Raw genomic sequence first — 21,554 nt, 5'->3', positions numbered from 1 at the left:
GGAGGGGGGTTGGGGTTTCGCAGCCCCCTCGTCCTCGCCCCCCCTTGGTGCCTCTGCCTCCTTCCCAGCAGACTGATTCCGCACAGTGCGGAGGGGCCCCGCCAACCGACAGTACCCATGAGTGCGAGAGAGACAGAGTGATGCGGGTGGGCCCCTCCGCACTGTGCGGAATCAGTCTGCTGGCTCTAGCGCGGCGCGGGGGCGCTGGACCGGGGTACAGCGGGTCGATAGAAGCAGGGGGCCGAGGGGCTGAGGGGCCGGGGAGGAAGGGGGAGGGGGCAACGCTGCTGCTCTCGAGCAAGCCCTAAGAGCGTTCGGCAGGCAGCGTGTATAATTTGCACGTGTTGGCGTGAGTAAACGGAATAGGAAGATCAAGAGACTGCACAGATTCTTTTAAAATGTAGTTTATTAATCGGTCTGAGCATAGGGATGCCCCTTCACTCAACGAGAATTCACACTCCACTTAACTATGATCCTCTTTAAACAAAAATCACAATATGCATTTTACTAAGGGAAGAAAGGAAACATGCTTTCAAAATATTCACTTTGTCACTTAAGAAGAAAACATTAAATTATGTTAGTCTGATAGGCTACTCAAATGGCCATTTAAAAAAACAAAAACAAAACAAAAAAACGCCTACAAAATAAGGGCATTTTTTTGTTTTTAAAAATTGGAAGTACAGTACAAACAGTCTATCTGTTTTGACACGCCTTTTAGTAGACTACAGGTGGCACAGACAATACTGTAGTAGCAAATTGAGAAAGGAAAAATGAGCTGCCTTAGAAAAGTATCTCTCAACAATGCAACATTCACAGCCTTCAATCTCAGAATTAATTTGCTTATTTGTGAATCTGTAGTTAAGTAGGAAAATACTTGCCAAGTGTACTCAATCGTAAACTTTGGTGTGCACATATTCTAAAACACTAAATCATATACTTAATCATGCCTACAGATATTTTAACATGAAGTTTGTGCAATATCAAAAAGCAGAACTGAGAAAGAAGCTTAGAATAATACTGCTTCCAAATAGAGCTCTGCTTAACAACATACATATCACAGTTTGGCACAAAAAGAATGAAGGAGAAAAGGTATATCATTAATACCGGAAATCTTCAAAACCAAATAAACAGTCAAGTCACAAAAATGTAATCTAAATGGAAGTTCAAGCAACACCTTGGAAAAATGACAATAGAAACGGCCAATTGCCAGAAGAATTAGTTTTGACACAACTAGAGGGCTCCATGAAAACCCAACACAACTTGTAATACTGTATTTATAATGGAATATGTAATATGTAGACTCATAAATCTTTAAAATGATTTGTTGACATGCAACTAGTTATGACAATATCAAGAAAAAACTAAAGAGTAAGTTTATACTGCCTTGTTTGTACTGTAACTAGGAAGAAACATAATACAAAGATAATAGAACTACGGGAAACCATATCACAAAAGTTGATAAGGTTGCCTATTCAGAGTTGGAATATGATCGAGGGAATTTTCCCCATCTCAGAGAGCAACAATTTTGATCTTCAGATAAGTTTACTTTCTAGTAAAGAGAAAGGTTTACTGCAGCTGCCACTTAAAAAATAGGAACTTATAATTAAGATAGATTAATATCTCAACAAGTTTAAAAGTGGACTTGTGATCCAGACGTAAAATATCAGCTAGATGAGAGGATAAGATAGAATCAACACAGAGGGAGCAACAGAACCTCATTATTGTACGAGATTGTTTTCAGATTTAAAAAAATACAAACTCACTTCAAATCAGTCATTTGCTGCTGCTAACTAAATCTCACAGAAAAAAATATCTAAAGGCACAAACAATTATCAATGAGGGACCTGCCCTTAGTCATTACCGTATGTGATTCATGAAAAATTACGAACAATTTTCTGATACCTATGAAAGGAAAATAGAAATCTGAATTAATTTCTTTTGCAACATACTACACTAAAAATACAAGACTCATGTGAGTCAGGTGAGACAAGAATCACATTTAACATTCTACAGTGAGGATAGAATAAGACAGCTGCAATGAATGAAATGAGGGAGCCTCTGATTATTTTATTGGGAAAGGTTTTCAATTAGGCACAATAAGCCGTTTGAAAAACCTTGAGAACAATTTTACTTTGAAATTGACCTCAATTTAATGTTCAAACTGAAAGAGTGATAAATGAGGTAACACAATTGCATTCTTTGATAAAGGTGCCAATGTTCAAAGTAAGTAGGATAAAAATGATCAGAGAGAGGAGGACTACTCCGATTTTTTAAAACCTTATTCATGAACCACAGACAATGGTGATTGTTTAAAAGTGTATGTCTTTCAAACATAAATGGCACAAACATATTAATCAAGTTCCACTTCTTAGAATCATACAATTCCACAAAAGCTTTGAGTTAATTGAAGAATATAAATAAAGTCAGATTTACATGACTAATTCCTCTAAACTCGGTCTAATTATACTAAAAAGGGACAAAACAAACAGTAACAATCAGAGAACCACTGAGAATAGCTTAAATGCATACAAAATCAAGAGTAACAACATACCGCTCGCACATTCATCAATCATCCAAAAATAATTATTAAATTAAAACTTCTAGCTAAGCAACAATTGCGTTTGGTACAAGCAACGCATGAGAGAAGTTCATGACCACTTGAAAATATGTTACTACTGTTCATTAAACAAGAGACTAAACACCATCCAACAGTTTAGATGCTGCTTCCTCCACATTCCATTTTGACCTTTCTAAGGCCACTTCACACTGGAGTCGAGAGGCGAGTCCCAGCCTAGAGACAAAAAGAAAACCCAAGTTAGATCAATTGCAGGGATAAACTTCTCAGAGATGCAGATATTATGGTTTTCATGCAGGGGAACAATACACTACACCAAAGCAATCAATCAACAAAATCAACACTAAAGACTAATCAAAATAAAAAAAGTCAAATGACATGCACTACAAGGAAAAAAAGAACAGTCCTTCAAGGCATTAAATAAGTTAGAAAGGGACAAAAAAGAGTACTCTTACTCCTCTTAAGTGTCACAGGGCACAATGATGATTTATTCTAATACATTCAGAACAAATGGAGCCTAAGTATGAAGGTTTAACACATAGCGACTTGATCTCCTGTATGGTTCAGGTATCTTTTGCTAAAATCTCTAATCAAGGGATAGAAAATAAAAACTCCATTTATGAATCTACAAAACTTACAACGCCCCGCCCTCCCTACCGAAATAATAATTAATAATAAAAAATAAAACAGACATCAATATGATCAGCACGAAATGAAACACTGAATTGATACATGTGAGTGAGTCTTTAGCCTTTACCTGTCTAGTCTGTCGAGTTTTATACGCTTGGCTGCAGCGGCCACTTCCCAGCCTGTGGCGTTAAGAGCGGCAACACACTCTTCCTCGCGAGCGTCGCCCACTGCATCTTGGAGGCGGGACACCTTGTCTGCGCGTAGTTCGCCCGACACTCCCACCTCCTGGCAGGCCATTCAATAATACGTCAGAGGGGGAACGAAGGATGCTTGCAAGTTTGCGAGCAAAGAAAATAAAGGGAAAGAGCAAGCTCAAGAACAAATATGGACTACAAAGATAGATCACCCCCTACAGAAGTCGCCTCCACATGCTATCTGAGCATTGCTGACATGGTAATAGGAATAGGTAATCCCAGAAGCCCCATCAAAGAAAACGGCCGTACACAAACTGACCCATGCACACACGATAAGAAACTCACCACTTTGGCACTGCTTCTAGGAGAGGAAGCAGGAGAAGCTGGCACAATGCTGTAAACTTGCTGAGGGGTAGGGTGCAAATGTTTTTGCACCAATGGTCCTCCCGCACCTACATCGGCAGTGGATTGTCCGGAACCAGCTGCCAAGGCACGATTTCGTGCCTCCAAGGCTGACTTGACAGCGGCACGCTGCTGTTGCTGAAGTGATTGAGGGTGCTTTGGTTTTGGTTGATGGCCTTGGCCTTGGCTTCCATTGCCATCCACAGTGCTGAAAGTTGTCCACCCAGTCTGGCTTGCTGGGACTAGAGGCAAACTACCGTAGAAAACCGGGTGTTGTTGTACCTGATTGCTGACTGATGTTCCTACACTCAGATTCCAAGTGTGTTCTTCACTGTCCACTTGACTCACAGGCAGGTACACAGTGACACTGTCCGCACCACTTGCACCTTGAATGGCTGGTACAGGCGCCGGATACACTCCAGGACTAGATACTACAGACTGTGAGCCAACCGCCCAGGCTTGGGCACTTGTAGCCTGGATAGGCAGTAACGGTGTCACTGGTACAAGAGCGTTACTCAATGTTGCAGCCGGGTCAAAACTGCACACAAAGAGAACATTAGGTTCTACCATTAGCTACCACTGTAATGGGAAAAAATATGCGAATGCAGGAGAACAGATACATACCTAGTTTGACCATTCACAACATATGATGGGGGCAAACCCTGTGGAATGGAATCTACTTGCCAGGACTGGCGATGCAGAGGAACACCAGAACCACGCTGAGGATTTGGTTCACTGGCACTTGCATCAGATAACCACATATTCTTCATAAGTTTTACAGAATTGTTTATTTCTTGGTTCATTGTTGATGTGGATGTTGATGTCTGAGCGGCACCGGCAGAAGACCAAACGGAGCCAGCAGTAGCAGGTAGGCAGACACTCTGCACATGGGATGCTCTGACACTATCACCGGAGCTGTGTGTTCGATATTGAACAGGGGACGGCCAAATGCTTGTTGGTGGTATGGTAGGAGAAACAACATTTGATGCATTCAATGGTTTTGCTTGAGAGTTCTTCTGAGCGAGTTTTGATGACTGTGGTGGAGGTTTCAGTGCAGGTATAGTATTCTTACTGCTTAAATTTTCCTGGACTGAGCTCTCGGGGCTAAAATTATTAGTGTTTGCACTGGCTTCTTTGCGTCCTAAATGCTTTTCCAGCTCAGCTAAAAATTTGGGATCTAGAATTTTGTTTGACTCTGTTGAAACTACCTGACTAGGTACTGTTGCATGTACTTCTGTATGGTTTCGAGCACTTTCGCTTTGGTGCCACTGAATTTGATTGGCTGCTTCTTGTCTAACCTCATCCACATTCAAATAGGTATTTTGTGAATCTGCAACATCAGAATAATAGCGACTGGAACCAAAAACAACACCAGATGTGTCGAAGGGATCTGGGGACTCTGATCTGAGAACACCCTGAGCTTCTTGTAGCTGAATTGGAGGTGGTGGAGCCTCTCGGGATGGATAATTAGCGTACTGTCTCTCTTGAATGGTCTCTTCGGAAGATTCCCAATATTCCTCATCTAGAACAATACAAATAAAAAATAGTTCAATCAAAACCAATCAACAGAAAAATTACAAAGCTTAAAAACCATATTAATGTTATGAATTCTTTATTTTTTAGAGGATACTTACTCTGAGTACCATTTTCAATTGGTTCATCTAAAATGGAAATACCAGCACCAACTGGCATTTTACTATGACTGATATGGTTTGGTTGAGGAAATAAGCTACTGCTCAATTTTGCAGAGGCCCCATTTTGCTCTGCAGATATGTCTACTAACACTCCCTCCCTCATACCACTATTAGAACTGCGGGGGGAAATCACAGCTTCTACAGCAAAGTGATTTCGCTTTGCTACTTCATTGCTATTCAACTTTGAATAGGCAAATGGTTTTGGGTTTTTCTCAGCCTGCCTTGAATTCCCTAAAAGATTTTAACAGGTACAAAATAGTATACAACATGAAAACCACTTGTTCATCAAAAATAAGGTAATAAACTAAAGAGACCCTTACTCTTTTTTCTATCTGGTAGCTTGGACGATTGACCTGTATTTGTTGGCATGCCAAGAACGTCAGGAGGCTCCATCGGATTTCTAAGGTACACTTCATCAATAAATGCTGGACTACCCCAAGACTTTCCATATGGATCACCATGCCCAGTATGAATGAATGAGTTCTGGAGGGGGCTACTGATATCTTCACTGATCTTTTTCCGCAATGGGTCAACTATGCATCTAGGAAACAAAGTAATAAACTTAGACACAAATACTGACCAAAAGAAAAAATATTACCTGAACCAAACCTCAAAAGATATGGAATGCACAACACGATACCTCGGAAATTGGCCAATATCAAATGTTCTTTGATTTTGCCCTTTCCACCAATAACAATCTGCTTGCCCTTCAATAATAATGATTGAGTCCCGGGGTTCCACAGTCAGTTTACCCACTTCCTCAAATCGTCCAATTGCTTTCATGATAGGAGGTAAAGATTTAGATAAGTATTCACGGATTGCAGCAAATGTTGGCCTGTCAGCTGGAGCTTTGGCCCAGCACTGATAAGAGAGTAAAACAAATGAGGAAATTAACTGTCAGTAATTCAGTCCATAGTAAATGATGAATTAAAAGGTACCTGTGACATAAGCCGATAAATTTCAGGAGGACAAGAATCAGGCTGATGTAATCTCTCCCCTTCACGGTCTATTTTACGTAGGATTTGTGTTCCATTAAGGCCAATCCATGGTTCCTAAAATTTTAAAGTTAATTAGATCAGTGCCCTTTTATTTATTTTCAAGAAAAATGGTCTGTTTTGAACAGAAACAAGGTAATAAAAACAAAAACAATTCACCTGTCCAAAGGTGAACATTTCCCACAAAGTAACACCAAACATCCATGTGTCAGATGCATGGCTGAATTGTCTTGTTTTCAGACTCTCAGGTGCACACCATGGGAAAGGGACTTTCTTATGTTCAGTCATCACATAACAATCATCCTCTTGAGGGATTGCACGCATAAGACCAAAATCCCCAATTTTGATCTGAAATTGATAATTGATTGATCATGCAGAAATCTACTTTGGAACTACAAGAAAAAGGAAAAGCAGAAATTAAAACAACACTTACCTTGTCAACTGCAGCAAGAAACACATTGCGGCAAGCAAGGTCTCTATGAACATAGCGCTTTGTTTCTAGATAAGCCATTCCAGTGGCAACTTGAAGAGCATAATTCCAGAGCGTTGTTATAGGCATGTGCTCACACTGTTTACGTAAATAATCTAGAAGACTTCCAAGAGGTGCTAGTTCCGTTATCATCATCATTGGGTGGGAGAGTACAACACCATATAACCTTAAGCAGAAAAAGAACTCAGTGAATGGCACAAAATGAACTGAAAACAAATGACATTAAGGTAAATGGTTGAGGAAATGACAGCGTACCTCACAAGATTAGGCTGGTCCAACTGGTGCATTGCCTGAACTTCTTTTACAAAATCCTCAAAAACGCCAGGTTGGTTTAAGGCATCTTGCTTTAAAACTTTTACAGCAACATGAACAAGTCTACCATCAGCAGTTGTCCAGTCTCCACGTCGCACCACACCAAAGGATCCATCACCAAGTTTATCACCAAGTCTGTGGATAGATAATTAATATATGTTATGAGTGCAAAAATAAATTCTTGATAACAAAAAAATTACACATAAGTACAAAATGCACTAACGCAACATCCTTCTCATGTATCAGACATGTAAGGGCTCCAACAGAGGTTTCACTTGATACTGTTTTTCTAGAGCTTGTTCCTTGTTGCTTTCCACCAGCAGGAATAAGCTTGGTCAGAATATTACGCTTCCAATGAGGCTGCTTTCTTTTCTTAACAGCCTCCAACAATCTACGCACAGCTGGTTTACCCATTCCAATTTTCTCCAAATCTCCAGGCTCCACATGGTCAAAGTGTTGAAGGCGTGTGACCTGAAGAATATTTATCATGATAAGATTGGTTTAGATCAATTTAAGTGTGATCTAAGCGATAAAAAAAATTATCAGAAACCTGAAGGTCATCTCGAAGCCGAGAAAAGAATTGTTCCAGCTGAACATCTTGAAGTAGCTCAGCCAACCATTCAATACCACCATCATCTCTTTCAGACATGTCTCTCAAGGTGAATGAAAAAACACCTTACTCCTTCACAACTACAGGAGAAAAAGCCGACTGTACATCTGAAATGAGAGCAAAATATAAATCACACCAACATCAAAATAGGAATGCGACAGTTTGCTGAAGTCCAAAATAAAATGTAGAAGTAATGGAAAAGTCTACAGACACTGTCTCCAACCACATTGAAAAGAAGTGACAGTTGATTCCAACGTTATTCATTGATTGAATGGGGTTAACAACTCTTCATTTATAAGCTATACAGGAAAATTTGAGGAAAAATGTACACATTCAGGTTAGACGACGCACGGAGTGTTTGCTAATATCCGGTCCAGATCTGTTTTGTGGAGGACGCTAGACAAATGATGGGAAAAGAACTGTAATGGTCTCTGACATGACAACTGTACCAAAGGGCCGACGAATTAAGATGAGGTAAACAACATATGAGTACGCCCCGAGTCACCTTAAGACGCAACACTAGAAACTTTCACCAAATTCGTACTTCGCGAGATGCCGTCGCCGTACGTGCTGTCAGGTATTCCCCACAGAGTTAGGCAGATGGAGTGGACATTTCCTCAGCGACTTCAAGTGACCGAAGTCGAGAAATTGCTGAATTATCACGAATACGACACAGAACACTTACAAACATTCTTTGTTTTTACTCAGCAACTGACAACCAGCTTGTTTGTGGCGCTCTCTGCAGTCCGTCGATGTCAAAACAAAAGAGATGTGGAGCAATTTAGAGCCTGAAACATTCTCATATCACAGATATGAGAAGTTTTTGACGCGGCTCAAACCACCCCCTTTCCAAGCCCTTGCCTTTCACCCCCTATTAGCCCGCCCCCCGTCCCCCGCTCCACTCGCCCTTTCCTCCGCACCCCTCACCCTCAACTCACCCCTTTCAGCACGGGCGGAGGGGCAGCTGGCTTCGATTGGTGCATTACGCTTGCTAAGCTAAGATTGCCTTCCCACTGCCTGAGGAAGGAAGGAAAAGCAAAATCCCTTCTCCCAAGACGACGTTTCTCCACCGTGTTCCCGTCAAGTTTTCTTTTCCTGCTGGTTCCTCTGCTCGTTTTGAAGTCCTTTGTGAAAGGTAAGGTGCCACAGGGACTCCGTCCACGGGAATGGCAAGTGTTCTTGTATGGCAGGACCAAAAAGTTTGGTAGTGTATAGTTTGTTATGCATATCATGTCATAACATTTGCCTAATCAATAATAAAGATTTATTTTGATCTGTGACAGCTTGTAACGGTATCTTTTAATAAGGGAGGTATGCCTTAGGGAGCATTAGGCACCCCAAGAAGACGAAACACTCACAGTGATGTCGTTTTGATGTCAATGTGACTCTTTTAGCCAAAATTGCAGCAAAAGAGATATCTGTTTGACGTCATCAACTTCGTTACTACTATTTATTGCTTGGGGGAAGGTAAAGTAGTTCATTTGTCTTTTCTCTATTAATGACAAGATTTGTGGCACTGATATGATTTCAGAAAATGGGGTACGAAGTTCATGTTCTGCACACTGGTTATTCCGGTACCACGGATCAGGGTATGATTGCTAACTGCTCATGTACCTTAATTCGAGGAAGGCACAATGTTATCGTTGATACCATGACACCATGGGACAAGGACAGAATCATTTCTGGTATGTATTTGATTTGTCTAATGATAAGTTCCTGTGTGACCTGTGTAATTTTATGCTGTTTTCTTTCTCTTACTGTGTGCAGCATTAGCTCTTCATAAGCTTACTCCCGATGACATTCAGTATGTTGTGTGCACACATGGCCATTCAGACCACGTTGGAAACAATAATTTGTTTCTTTATGCCAAGCACATTGTGGGGTATTCCGTATCATTCAGAGACATCTATACTTTGCATCCCTTTGAAGATGGTATGTATTTATGTATTCCCTAGTTTTAAAATATGATTTCTTGTCTATTTTGAAATTGATTTATTTCTTTGTTATAAGGGCAACCTTTTGTCATTGATGATGATGTGAAAGTGATTCCCACCCCGGGACACACCAACACTGATGTATCTGTGATCGTACGTACTCGTGATCAAGGAACAGTTGCTATTGTTGGTGAGTGTTTTCTCTTTTAAAAAAGGAAATAATCAATGCTTGCCATAAAATTGTCACAGGCATCAAATGGTTTGGAATATGGTTTCTGTTGTTTTTTTAGGTGATTTGTTTGAGAAGGAAGAGGATCTAAAAGACTCCTCTATATGGCGTACTCTTGGCGGATCTGAAAACCCGCGTAGTCAGGAAAGATATCGGAATGCCATCCTCCTTATTGCTGACTACATTGTACCTGGACATGGACCGATGTTTTCTGTGACAGCAGCTGTACGAGAAGAGGCAAACAAGAAGTCAACCATCAGCACAGGTCAAGCAAACTACTTGCCTCCTAGTTTTGTAAAATCTGGTTTCTCTTTTCCTTCTTTTTCAAGTTATTCAGAAGGATCATATGGATCAAAGTGGGTGGATGATGTGTCCACAAAGATGGACAAATTTGATTTGATTGGTGGCTCTCGCCTGTCCCCTTCACGTCATTCCCCGTCACGAGTCTCTCCTTCTCGTCTATCCTCTCGGTGCTGGGAAGATAAACTAAAGGATTCAGACTTGCACAAGAGGGATAACAAACCAGAATCTACATGGTCTTGCAAACCAGATTTATTTGGAGGGCAGTCACACTTGGATAGCAAATCTCTGTATGATTCAGGAAGTCGTTCATTGGATGCCCGAATTAATTTTGATGATCGCGCTCGAAGTCCCATTATGCGAGAAAGCAGGGCTCAAAATCTTGATGATTATTGTCCTCAGGGCACAAGAAAATTTACTTCTGAGACTATGCTGTATGGTGGAAGCACTTCAAGCATTTTGAAATCCAAAGTGGACAGAGACTCAGAAAGGTCTTTAATTTCTTCTTCAACTCGTAATTTTGATTCCTCTAAAAACATTGCAAGTGGTGATACTTTTGGTATTGGGGGGCATGGACGATTTGATAGACCCATTGGGGATGAATCTATGAAGAGTACTGTAGGCTTTGCTGATTACAAGACAGATCCGAAGTATGGCATTGGCAAAGACCTATCTTTCAAGGAGAATGAGAAGTCTGGGTTGAAAGTAAGCTTTGGCCCTCTTGCAAAATGTGACTCCAAGGACAAATTGTGTGGCAATGAGAAGCCTGGTCATAGTTTAAGTTATAATCAAACCTTTGGTTCTGATATCCGTAAACAGGAAGATCGCTTTGGACATGAAGAGAAGTATGATCAATTCAAATTGAAACATGACATGCCAGGTTACAACAACATTGACAAATTCAGAGATGAAGGGAAAAATGAAAAATTTAAATGGGAATCTAGAGATAGTGGCGCAAGGGACTGGGGCAGCCTAGATCGCCGAGCTCCATCGGGGGATAAACTTGCACCAGACATTAAAGCAAAGGATATTGCAGATGTAAGGATGTCTATGTTCAGCGACTCTGGTTTGAAGGGTGGTACAGCCCACAGTAGTGCTGATTCTCTTGTTCAAAGGGACGATCGCTTTTCGAGAGTGATTATTTAAACCAGAAATACAACCATACTAATTAATTTAATCGAGCTTTTCTTTCTTCTAATCAAAGCAGGTCAAGGTCTGTGGTGTTGATTTCTTCCCACTGTCCATTGTCTTTAAAAACACAAAAACAGGATATTGGCAATGTTGCACTCTTGCATATGTTTGCAGTAAAACTTATCCATTGCCGTGAATCTAGGATATACATCTTGGGGGCAGGGAGTATACAGAGTTGTTTTGATGCAACATGTCAATTGCTTATGTAGTCCATTATGATGACATGTGGCTTTTCCCTTATCACATTTATTGAAGCACTTATATAACACATGCACTTCTGACTGGTGTCTAGTCAGCAATAACCATTGCATGGTGTATTCTAGTTACTATATTAGCTTTTGATGTATTTGAGAAGTCAGGCTCTTATAATCATTTTCTTTATTTCTGTATGATTTTTTTAATGCCGTTTTTGGCAAAGGAGTGTGGGAAACTTCTTTCCCATTTTATCCTTCTTTGTGATGCATTCCAATCTAGTCATATTATATTGAGGGATGAAGTTTCCTGAATTGTTAATCAAATGTCTTTAAGAAATCAACCGTTTACCTGACAGTATGTTTCTTTTACTTTTTGTTATTCAACTGTTGATGTTGGAACTTTTCTATGATAAAGTTAAAATCTCACTGACCATAATATAACAGCATGTCAGTGTTTTTAAGATGATCAAATGAGAACAATATTCTCTGCTGACTTTTTGAGCTCTGATCCAGTGGATGCAGTCCGTAAAGTAGAGCCAGAGTCCCATACTTAATGCATTTGAGTCACCTCTAAAGTGCAGTTTGACAATTGTTGTATGGTTTGTTTGTACATTGATAGTTTGTTGTAGATTTGTTGAACGACTTTAAATAGCATAGATCTTAGTGCAGGCACCAATTTTTACTTTGGGAATATTCTGATGTTAACTTGTTATCCTATATTCAACAAATAATTAACGTGTCTGTTGTGTTTTCTGTTTCAGCCAGTGTCATTCCTGGGACTGATGTCTGAAATGGCTGCTGATAATTTGTTTCAAGTACTCCCTTGTCAAATATATTTGTTTAATTTTTTTGTTGTTGTTCCCTCTTTCCTTGTCCTGTTTTATGAACATATTCATCTGTTTCTCTTAAAGTAAGAAGTGAAAGTCACGCCTTCATACCTATTGAAAATTTATAGCAGGGTAATTTCAGTTATACTTTGCCTCTGCGATGGAGTAGTCATTTCTATCATTCAGTCTCAGGTTGCACTGTTCCAAGGGCAGATTTGTTTAGAAATCTAGACTGTTGTGAATTGTTCAAAAGAGCTAATACATTTTCTACTTGTGAAATCTAACTATACCCAACAAAAGGGTAAATGTGATCCTTAAATATGCAGGTGCATGTTGTTGTTTTTTTTTGTTTTTTTTTAGGGAATGACTCACGTTAACAAAATGATAACACTAGAGATTATATATAGAGAGAGTTGTTTATTATATATCCCACTGCCAGTTTACCCCTCATTTATAATAAGGTAATGTTGTTTATTTAAGAAGACAAATACCTTTTGTTACCATTGTTAAATGATATAAAAACAAATGATAGACTTATTATTAAAGAAAACAAAGTTTTATATATGTTATTACTAATTACTAGCAATACAAAGCATTTGTTTGCTACCATAATTCCTGCTTGCTGTGATGTCAAAATATTGTGCAGCAGTATGCATGTATAGACATTCCAAAAACATTACATGTAGTTTACCACCTAAAGCTTAATAACACAATCTGAATGCTTTTTCTTTCTGGAATGTACAATTTATTTAATGCAAATTCTGATATATGGTGCAGTAGATTTTAAGGTCTTATTTTGCAGAAGTTTGTTAAATGATCGAGGGTATGTGCGGTTGACACACAGAGGGTTATTGTTAAGACCTTTCAATATTCAGAGACTTTTTTTTACCAACCCATTTTCTTTTTTACTGTGGTAGATTTTTATAATGCTCACTTCCGCAAGACTTCATTGCTCAAAGCCTGAAAACGTTGACCAGGAATGCTCTACAATATTCTTGCCCATACATTCTCATGTTTTGAAATTTTGAAAATGTGTCTTCATCTAGCATCCTGATGGTCTGAGAGCAAGTTGTCAATTTTGTATCTCCACAATCATGATATCATGAACACTTTCATGTGTTTGAATTTGTCTCATGAATTGAAACACCAAGCATGAGGATTCCTTAGAATTTTGATTGCATGGCCCCAATGTCAATACAGCAAAGGCATCGCAGCTTCCTGATATTCAAGCTATGTGCTGAGCTCAATTTTGTGGTCCTCATAGCAGTCATTTACAGGGTGTTTTTTTGTGTAGATTTGGACAGCAAATTGACTTTTAGTGTAGGTTTAACTTGTAACAACACCATGTAATTTAAATTAGTAATTTGTTTCAACTTTTGAACCAGTCAATGCAAAAGCAAGTATGTCATGGGGTGAAACATCAGCTTTGAGCTGTAAATCTCTGTATTAGTTTTTTGAAGTATGTTAAAAAATCATGAGCAATATTTTGAAAGGTCAATTCAATTTGTACAATTTATAGGCTAGTTACGTGAAATTCTACCAAATATTGACTTCTGAGGATATTTTCCTAAAATAAATAGAAAAATTGTATTTTGTGCTCAAAGTGAATCTTTGGAAGAGAATATTGATTGTCTGCCTTGTCAAGATTTCTGACCAGACTTTCTCAGCACCTGTGTGCCAACCATTGTAGTTTACAATTTTTGAAATTTCATAGTCGACTGACTTCCAACTATTCATTTTCACCTTCCATCCCAGACATACATTGTGTCCCTTGTTTCCACCCGTTTATTGCATTGAAATATATTGTATAAATCTGATGATAACTGCTGAATATTGCATATTATCCATAACATTGTGTGTATTAATTGTGGCATTACCTCATTATTCAAAATGTGTTACCTTACTCAGACAGTACCCCAGCCTTCTTAAAAGTGAAATCCCGAAAGTGTAAGCATCGTAACTTTTGCTTGTTTCAGCAACCCTTTGTGGGACAACTTCTCATGCCTTGTGAGCTGTTATATGTAAGCCAAGGTGTATTATTTAAACTTCTACTGACATTACAAATGAATTTCGATTGAGATTGTATGTAGTTACAAATATCTTAAGAAAATGTTTTCCTCTGGCACAATGAGTGTCATATACCATATTGCTTACTCCACTACTTATCTTTTTTCTCCCTTGAGGGTCAGCAGCAAATATAGTAAAACTAATTCAGGTATTATTCCTGATATTTGCCACCTGCAAATGTCAATATTTCATCCTGCATTTAAAATTTTGCTTCTATGTTTATGGGAACTAAGTGCCTCAAGTTTTTATTTTATGGTGTACCTTAAGTGAAAATTTTGTTTAGTTTCATAGGGTTCTATCTTACATCAACAGCTGCCTGTGAAGCAGAAAGGATTTGATCATATTATCAGAATGTAAAACTGCATATGTCAGTTATTTTACTTTGGAAAGAATGTGACCCTTGTACAGTGCTAATCAGTATTAAATCACTATGTTTAAAAAAAAGCGCACTTTGTTTTTTTTGTAACTGGCCACGTCATCATCAGGTGATCATTCAGTAAAAGGTAACTGCTTTCATTTTTTATTCGAATTCATGACCACAGCAGTAAAGTTTTGCAAACAATGCCACACATCATCATTATAGTATCACTATTATCACAGGTTCTATGCTGTAAATATGACTAATCACATATTTATTTTCCAAAAATTTCATGGAGAAAACCAAACCACTGAAAACGTTGCTCTCTGTCTTTCTCAAAGTTACTTTTCAGTTCTAGAGTCTTTAAATTTTCTCCTTTTACTTCTTCTAAGATTTTACTGGCTTCTCTTTCAAGCTGAACCTACCAATTTACAAGATTTTGTTAGATTCACAATATTTGGAAGAAACTATAAAAAAAAAATTAGAACAGGAGTATTTACCTGTAGCATTTGCTTCTGTAATATGGGAACTAGGAGATTGTATTTATTAATCTTCAAATTTATTTGCTCCACCAGAGGTCTACAGCTCTCTATGGCAAGTTCCCAGTCATGTTCATCACTGCAGGAAAGAGGCAATGGCCCCAACGACCTCCTTTTCCCTGCTAAACACTGGCGTATATGGTCACGTTCCTCTCTGATTTCTTTTTGCAATAGAATCCATTCAGGGGTAAAGCCATTATCAATTAACACCTTGAAGAGAACAAAATTAATACAAAAATTGAGTACATCCAGGAAGAATTGGCGTTTATCCTTCTTACCTCATTCAATTTGTGTGTTGTAAAGTCCACATATGGATTTGCTACTTCCTGCTTCAGTGGTTTCCCTTTACCCGAAAGATTATCAAAATCTCCCTTAGCCATTGACTCCTGAATCAAATCTTCAACTAAACGATCCATTCCATACCTGAGAAAATTATCCATTTATTTGAAAGTTGAGTAATGAGCAGAAGCGTAAAGGGAACACAGTCAATTACCTTGTTTTTATTTTACGGGCTTCTACTTTGTCCTTTACAGCAAGAGCTTCCTCTCTGTTGTGACTGCAATTCAGATTCAAACTGCGAACTCTATGAGACATCACATTATCTGCTGCGGTCATGGCTCGCTGTTTTTGGTACTGTTTCTGACGTTGTGATGGAGTTCCAGAACCAAATCCACCATAGCTAAGATACTGTCTATGTTGAGGAGCTGTGTGCTGCGTGAATTATTTTCCTTTTACTTAAAAACCTTTTTTTCCTTGTGAGTTAGTTTGCACAATTCTTTCAGAGAAGGTACAGATGCTCCCATAATTTACCTGGATGTCAAATTCTTGAACTTCAGGTTTCACTTGCTGGTCTCTCATGGATTTTTCTGTCTTTTGATCATCTGCATACTTTGCTTGAAGAATGCGATAAGCAGACTCAACCTGTAAAATACAAGGAGCCACTGAATAGAGAAGAAAATTGGTACTTCCCTCCCTGGACATGCACATGTAGACCTCTTTCCATCTCACCTCTTGAAATTTTTCGGCGTCAGCGTCAGGAGATCCACTATCAGGGTGGTATCTTTTTGCAAGGTCTAAGAAAGCAATTCGAATATCCTCTATGTTGCTGTCTTCTGGAACTTTTAAAATGTGGTAACAACGCTAAAGTTTTGGCAAAGGAACAAAAAAGTTCACAATTTAAAAGAGGTTTGTGGTACTATCATCCCGAAAATGGTAATTCGCTTCCATTCCTACCAAGATTTCGTGACTAGTGGAGCCAGTCCGACTCGTTGACAACGCTCGGAAAAGTTTGAGGCTAGGGCTGGACAAGTGAAGAAACCCCTTCCATCTCACAGTAGCATCGCACACGTTGGTTAACATTTTATTTTGGAACCTCCAAGCTCAAGGAAAGCAAGACAGCCACGTGAATATCCTGCCGTCCAAAGATCAGTGCTCGAGAAATCATCACCAAGGATGCACTGACAAGCGAGAAAGACTTCTGCTAGGCTTCTGCTTTTGTTGTTGTTGTGATACCAGTCGCGCCATCTAGCGGTGGTTCCGAGTACCATTTGGACCGAAGGGAAGAGGGAAGAGGGAAGACGAGGGGCAGGAAGGAACAAGGAGATAGGCCCCGGTCCAGTCATAAGAAAGAGGAGGGAGAAAGAGAAAGAAATTCCGGATCCCAGCAGCACCAACAACAACAAGAAACTAAAGTTGTTTGACCGGACCCAGACCGGTGTAGCCAGTGTTCGAGTGCACTGACACCGGACCCCGGACCGGACACCGGCATAGTACACGCTGCTGCACTTCTTGCAGCCGGCGGCCGGCACGGTTCACTCGCAGGAGGGCTGCAATCGCCTGCGTGGTGTTGATCCACAATGAACACTTTGGTGGTGGTCTTAGGCCTTGCCTTCCTTGTAACCCAACCAGCAGCATTTTCTCCTGATAAGAGGAGTGGACTCAAGAAAAATGTGCTCTTCCTTGTAGGTGAGTTATTTTGTGACGGTGAAACTGATTCTGCGATGGTTGTCATACTATCCATACCGCTAATGAAACAATTGTTTCCTCCCAGCTGACGATGCAGGTTTTGAAATGGGAACCTATCGCAAAAAAGTGGTCCAAACTCCCCACCTGGATGCTCTTGCAAAAAAAAGTCTAATATTCAACAATTTGTTTGCATCTGTCAGCAGTTGCTCACCCAGGCAGGTATATTCGCCAATGCCTTAACAACAGGTTTTTGTCTGAAAATTGTAATTTGTGTTTTGGTTTGCAGCCGAGCCTCCATCCTTAGTGGTCTTCCTACTCATGGAAATGGAATGTATGGGCTTCACCACAGTGTACACCACTTCAATTCTTTTGATGGGGTGAGGAGTCTTCCTAATATCTTGAGGGAAAATGGTATAAACACAGGTAATGCTCATGACATTTTGACAGAAATAAATGTTGATTTCCTATGACACGGCAAAACAAGTTATTCACACAATAAAAATAACTTCCTCTTTTCTAGGTATAATTGGAAAGAAACATGTTGGTCCAGCAGATGTTTACAAATTTGACTATGAGGCAACGGAAGAACACCACTCAATAATGCAAGTTGGTCGAAACATCACCAAAATTAAATTATTAGTTAGAGACTTCTTGAACCAAAAATCCGCCCAGTGAGTACATTTTTGGGAATGTTTTAAAGTAAATGAAGTTAATTTATTAGTTGTAACCCCCTTTTTTCAGACCATTCTTTCTGTATGTTGGCTTCCATGATCCGCACCGCTGTGGACACACACACCCTGAGTTTGGCACATTCTGTGAATTTTTTGGGAATGGAGAAACAGGAATGGGTCTGATTCCAGATTGGCATCCCATCACATACGATCCAACCCAAGTGGAAGTTCCTCACTTTGTCCAGAATTCTTTGCCCGCTAGAAGAGATATAGCAGCTCAATACACAGCAATATCACGTCTTGACCAAGGTACTTTCTGGGCAATAACTGACGAATGACATTTGGTAGTGAAGAAAACTAATATTCCCAACTTGCATTATGACAGGTGTTGGTTTGGTGTTAAAGGAACTGGAGAACCATGGTGTGCTGAATGACACACTGGTAATTTATACATCGGATAATGGCATACCTTTTGCAGGAGGTAGAACAAATCTTTATGACTCAGGTACTTAAAATATCCCTACGGAACTTTAAGTCCTTTGTTACTTTCATTTTCTTTTTTATCTCACTACATTATTGTTATTTTAAGGTATCAAGTTGCCTATGCTGATGTCATCCCCAATTCCCACCCACCGGCACTTTGACGTGACATACGCAATGTCAAGTCATCTGGACCTAGTCCCCACAGTATTGGACTGGTTTTCAGTGCCCTATCCAACCACAGATTTAGCCGCAAACCACCCTGTACAACCTCTGCCAGGAAAAAGTCTCATTCCTCTTCTTGAAAAAGGTTACTTATAGCATAAAGATAATGCCAAAAATAATCTTAACTTCAAAAATGAAGAAGAAAAAAAAAATTAAATTAAACATTATTGTTTTGCAGAGCCAACTGATGATGGAAAAGCTGTATTTGCAAGTCACAACCATCATGAGGTCACTATGTATTACCCTATGAGAGCTGTAAGAACAAAGCATTTCAAGCTTATTCACAACATTAACTTTCGGATGCCATTCCCAGTTGACCAAGACCTTTACATCTCCAGATCTTTCCAAGTAAAAGTTTTATTCAACTGAATTGCAAAACCCTCCTCTTGATTAAAAAAGAAAACCAGAATTTTTAACCAATTTTTTAATTGTTTCTAGGACATTTTGAATCGCACTCGTGAGAAAGAACCAACTCACTGGTCAAAGACACTGAAACAGTATTACTATCGACCTGAATGGGAACTTTATGACCTAAGAAAAGATGCAGAGGAAGCTAAAAATGTAGTGGGAAAACCAGCATATAAGGTAAGGTTGTTCAGAAGTTAATATTAGCAGCAATAAGTAAAATTTATATTTTGAATTCCTAATCTATTTACATAACCAAATTTTAATTGATACACCAGGCAATAACAGAAGATTTGCAGAAGAGACTTCTGAAATGGCAAGAAATTACAAATGACCCATGGATTTGTGCACCAAGAGGAGTCTTTGAAAACAGTGGAGTTTTCAAGGAAAATCCATCATGCCTACCACTAGATAATCTGGATATTTGACAAATTTGTTGCATGAAATATGATTTACCATCACCACATCAAACAACTAAGAGAACATATAAGTTTTGTAAACATTTGATTAAAATGATGATTTATGATGGTTGACAACTTAAAATTTGCTTATTTACCATAAGGCTACGAAAACATGGAATCATGTAAATTTCTTATATCCTCTTCTCTCTCCTTGGCACGCTTCTGCTCCTTTTTATAATTTTCGTATTCTTCGTCGTCAGTAGGGAGTTCATGTCGACACAATGGGCATGAATTTGTCTAAGGGAAAAGAATCACATTTTCAATGCAACGCCTCATATTCCAACTACGACCATGCAAGGAGTACTCCTCACACAAGACTAACTTCACAAAAACACACCTTTTGAAGCCATGGCAAAATGCACCCTGTATGGAAGTTATGGTGGCAAGGCATCACTTTGACTACCTCTGCCACCTCAAATTTCTTTAAGCAAACAGGACACTGCTCACCTTTAAAAAAATTAACTAATTAAAAATGTGCAGATTATAATTTTGTTTTATATGGAGATTATAGAGTATAGTAGAGCATAAATGTAATTTTGTGATATTTACCCTCTTCTTGCACCGTATCCTCCTTTAAATCTTTGACTACCTGTTTTGAGGCAGGTGGCGGTAACTTTTTGTTCGTCCCCAATTCTTCCCACATTCCAAAATCTTGAAGAAGTCTTGCCATGTGTAGCAGGAAGTTGGGGGTTTCACCTTCCCCTAAGGGTGTGCAATTCATCTCTTCAAAATAGTCTGCCATCCTGAGAAGTAAACGTGAATATGTAAACATTAAGAAAAGAAAACCAAGCTACGGGCTACCCAAAGTGCGTTTTACCTCACTGCAACCTGCTGGCACAGCCGTTTTCTTTGAATTTACCAACACGTCAGAAATAATTAGGTGGGTCGAAAATCAAACAGAGGATACAGAAAAATCACGATGACTTGTGACTTGTCATTCAAATCTAAACTCTACACCGTGAGGTTATGCCTCTGCTCAAGTGACAACAACAACATAAGTTGTGTTGGCTGCACTGGTCTCCATGAAACTCATAGGGCCCGTGCACCGCTGGAGGAAGAACAAAAACTCCTGGTGGGCATTTCCGCGCGAGCCTTCAAACTGGGACCCAGCTGGGGGTGCGTGTTTGTTGTATTTTATTTTTTTACCGGTTTTAAACTAAGTGGCTAAGGATCGCGGCAGGTTGCGGTGTCGGTTCACGATAATTGGAGAAGGAAACTGTAGTCGATTACGCCGAACCTTAAGCAAAATAAGTGAACTTGTCAAGATAGTGCAGGTTAGGTTGACTAAGATGTCTGCTAGGTCGACGCCATGTTAACTCCGCGCACCCGTCGCTGCTGGTGGGCAAACGAAACAGCCTTTTTCTGCTTTTCCCGATACGAGTATGCCACAAAAGCTCTCAACACGAGTCGGAAATTTTTATTTCATTTAATTTCGACAATGTAAAAGGTTGGATGAATTCCAGTCAATTCTCAAAACGCGAAAACGCGAGAACCAAATTTGAACTTCGCGCAGCTTTTCCCACCAGCACGGAAGGGAACGTTATGCGTCGTTTAACAGCACCGTTTCGAGATCCTCGACCTGCACGGGCCCTATTCAGAGGGTCGGCCTAATGAGTGTAAGTTGGGGTACCCGTGGCGCCACCATGCGGCGGTGCTAAGAAGCTCTGTAGCCAACCTACTAAACATTAAGACACACTAAGAATTGAGATGTTTGAAAAAAATTGAGACGTTTTGAGCTGCAGAATTTTTTTTGCCTTTTTTCTGACAATTATTAAGCCATTCTCTAGTCACATTTGAGTTGTTTAT

At 39.5% G+C, this 21,554-nt stretch overlaps 5 protein-coding genes across 8 annotated transcripts; 2 read left to right on the top strand and 3 right to left on the bottom strand.

Moving 5' to 3' along the window:
• Nucleotides 1-388: 388 nt before the first annotated feature.
• LOC117645948 (activated CDC42 kinase 1) lies at nt 389-8,683 on the bottom strand. 4 transcript variants are annotated; one of them, XM_034386520.1, is made up of 14 exons: nt 8,588-8,683; nt 7,843-8,009; nt 7,516-7,763; nt 7,236-7,427; nt 6,924-7,146; nt 6,650-6,838; nt 6,434-6,547; nt 6,136-6,356; nt 5,816-6,036; nt 5,436-5,726; nt 4,426-5,323; nt 3,745-4,339; nt 3,333-3,490; nt 389-2,791 (listed from the first exon to the last, which is right to left on the bottom strand). In XM_034386520.1, exons 2-14 carry the CDS (start codon nt 7,939-7,941, stop codon nt 2,695-2,697), a joined length of 3,546 nt encoding a protein of 1,181 aa, XP_034242411.1. In that variant the 5' UTR covers nt 7,942-8,009; nt 8,588-8,683; the 3' UTR covers nt 389-2,694. The 4 variants fall into 4 exon arrangements, with proteins under 4 accessions (XP_034242411.1, XP_034242410.1, XP_034242412.1 ...); XM_034386519.1 differs by having other exon boundaries at nt 8,447-8,642; XM_034386521.1 differs by lacking the exon at nt 8,588-8,683 and adding an exon at nt 8,114-8,394.
• Nucleotides 8,684-8,755: 72 nt separating this feature from the next.
• LOC117645951 lies at nt 8,756-12,598 on the top strand. The gene is made up of 5 exons (XM_034386525.1): nt 8,756-9,037; nt 9,434-9,587; nt 9,670-9,834; nt 9,913-10,026; nt 10,127-12,598. Exons 2-5 carry the CDS (start codon nt 9,437-9,439, stop codon nt 11,509-11,511), a joined length of 1,815 nt encoding a protein of 604 aa, XP_034242416.1. The 5' UTR covers nt 8,756-9,037; nt 9,434-9,436; the 3' UTR covers nt 11,512-12,598.
• Nucleotides 12,599-15,148: 2,550 nt separating this feature from the next.
• Nucleotides 15,149-17,034, bottom strand: LOC117645954 (dnaJ homolog subfamily C member 28). Its single transcript, XM_034386528.1, has 7 exons — nt 16,775-17,034; nt 16,550-16,681; nt 16,352-16,462; nt 16,035-16,252; nt 15,820-15,964; nt 15,503-15,751; nt 15,149-15,423 (listed from the first exon to the last, which is right to left on the bottom strand). The coding sequence occupies exons 1-7, from the start codon at nt 16,898-16,900 to the stop codon at nt 15,277-15,279; spliced, it is 1,128 nt and encodes a 375-aa protein (XP_034242419.1). The 5' UTR covers nt 16,901-17,034; the 3' UTR covers nt 15,149-15,276.
• Nucleotides 17,035-17,212: 178 nt separating this feature from the next.
• Nucleotides 17,213-19,823, top strand: LOC117645952 (N-sulphoglucosamine sulphohydrolase). Its single transcript, XM_034386526.1, has 10 exons — nt 17,213-17,506; nt 17,592-17,721; nt 17,793-17,929; nt 18,027-18,177; nt 18,248-18,486; nt 18,563-18,682; nt 18,767-18,967; nt 19,061-19,230; nt 19,321-19,467; nt 19,566-19,823. The coding sequence occupies exons 1-10, from the start codon at nt 17,398-17,400 to the stop codon at nt 19,713-19,715; spliced, it is 1,554 nt and encodes a 517-aa protein (XP_034242417.1). The 5' UTR covers nt 17,213-17,397; the 3' UTR covers nt 19,716-19,823.
• LOC117645956 (E3 ubiquitin-protein ligase RNF181-like) lies at nt 19,708-20,779 on the bottom strand. The gene is made up of 4 exons (XM_034386532.1): nt 20,566-20,779; nt 20,298-20,491; nt 20,086-20,195; nt 19,708-19,985 (listed from the first exon to the last, which is right to left on the bottom strand). Exons 2-4 carry the CDS (start codon nt 20,488-20,490, stop codon nt 19,851-19,853), a joined length of 438 nt encoding a protein of 145 aa, XP_034242423.1. The 5' UTR covers nt 20,491; nt 20,566-20,779; the 3' UTR covers nt 19,708-19,850.
• Between the last annotated feature and the right edge of the window lie 775 nt (nt 20,780-21,554).

This window comes from Thrips palmi, unplaced genomic scaffold (assembly GCF_012932325.1).
Source record: "Thrips palmi isolate BJ-2018 unplaced genomic scaffold, TpBJ-2018v1 HiC_scaffold_19, whole genome shotgun sequence".
Taxonomy (NCBI): Eukaryota; Metazoa; Arthropoda; class Insecta; order Thysanoptera; family Thripidae; genus Thrips; species Thrips palmi.
Note: the sequence above shows the minus strand (reverse complement) of the source record. Positions and strands in the feature narration are given on the sequence as shown.

Bases quoted from the DNA above. Each gene is read 5' to 3' on its own strand.
- LOC117645951 (XM_034386525.1), top strand. From the start codon at position 9,437: ATGGGGTACGAAGTTCATGTTCTGCACACTGGTTATTCCGGTACCACG. The intron at 9,835-9,912 runs GTATGTATTTAT...CTTTGTTATAAG, and splicing joins TTTGCATCCCTTTGAAGATG to GGCAACCTTTTGTCATTGAT. The intron at 10,027-10,126 runs GTGAGTGTTTTC...TTGTTTTTTTAG, and splicing joins AGGAACAGTTGCTATTGTTG to GTGATTTGTTTGAGAAGGAA.
- LOC117645948 (XM_034386520.1), bottom strand. From the start codon at position 7,941: ATGTCTGAAAGAGATGATGGTGGTATTGAATGGTTGGCTGAGCTACTT. The intron at 6,548-6,649 runs GTGAATTGTTTT...TTAAAATTTTAG, and splicing joins AAATGTTCACCTTTGGACAG to GAACCATGGATTGGCCTTAA. The intron at 6,037-6,135 runs GTATCGTGTTGT...TTTGTTTCCTAG, and splicing joins GATATTGGCCAATTTCCGAG to ATGCATAGTTGACCCATTGC.
- LOC117645952 (XM_034386526.1), top strand. From the start codon at position 17,398: ATGAACACTTTGGTGGTGGTCTTAGGCCTTGCCTTCCTTGTAACCCAA. The intron at 17,507-17,591 runs GTGAGTTATTTT...GTTTCCTCCCAG, and splicing joins AAATGTGCTCTTCCTTGTAG to CTGACGATGCAGGTTTTGAA. The intron at 18,178-18,247 runs GTGAGTACATTT...CCCTTTTTTCAG, and splicing joins TTGAACCAAAAATCCGCCCA to ACCATTCTTTCTGTATGTTG.
- LOC117645954 (XM_034386528.1), bottom strand. From the start codon at position 16,900: ATGTTAACCAACGTGTGCGATGCTACTGTGAGATGGAAGGGGTTTCTT. The intron at 16,463-16,549 runs GTGAGATGGAAA...TGTATTTTACAG, and splicing joins ACGCCGAAAAATTTCAAGAG to GTTGAGTCTGCTTATCGCAT. The intron at 15,965-16,034 runs GTAATTGACTGT...TAATTTTCTCAG, and splicing joins GCCCGTAAAATAAAAACAAG to GTATGGAATGGATCGTTTAG.
- LOC117645956 (XM_034386532.1), bottom strand. From the start codon at position 20,490: ATGGCAGACTATTTTGAAGAGATGAATTGCACACCCTTAGGGGAAGGT. The intron at 20,196-20,297 runs GTAAATATCACA...ATTTTTTTAAAG, and splicing joins GGATACGGTGCAAGAAGAGG to GTGAGCAGTGTCCTGTTTGC. The intron at 19,986-20,085 runs GTGTGTTTTTGT...CTTTTCCCTTAG, and splicing joins TTTTGCCATGGCTTCAAAAG to ACAAATTCATGCCCATTGTG.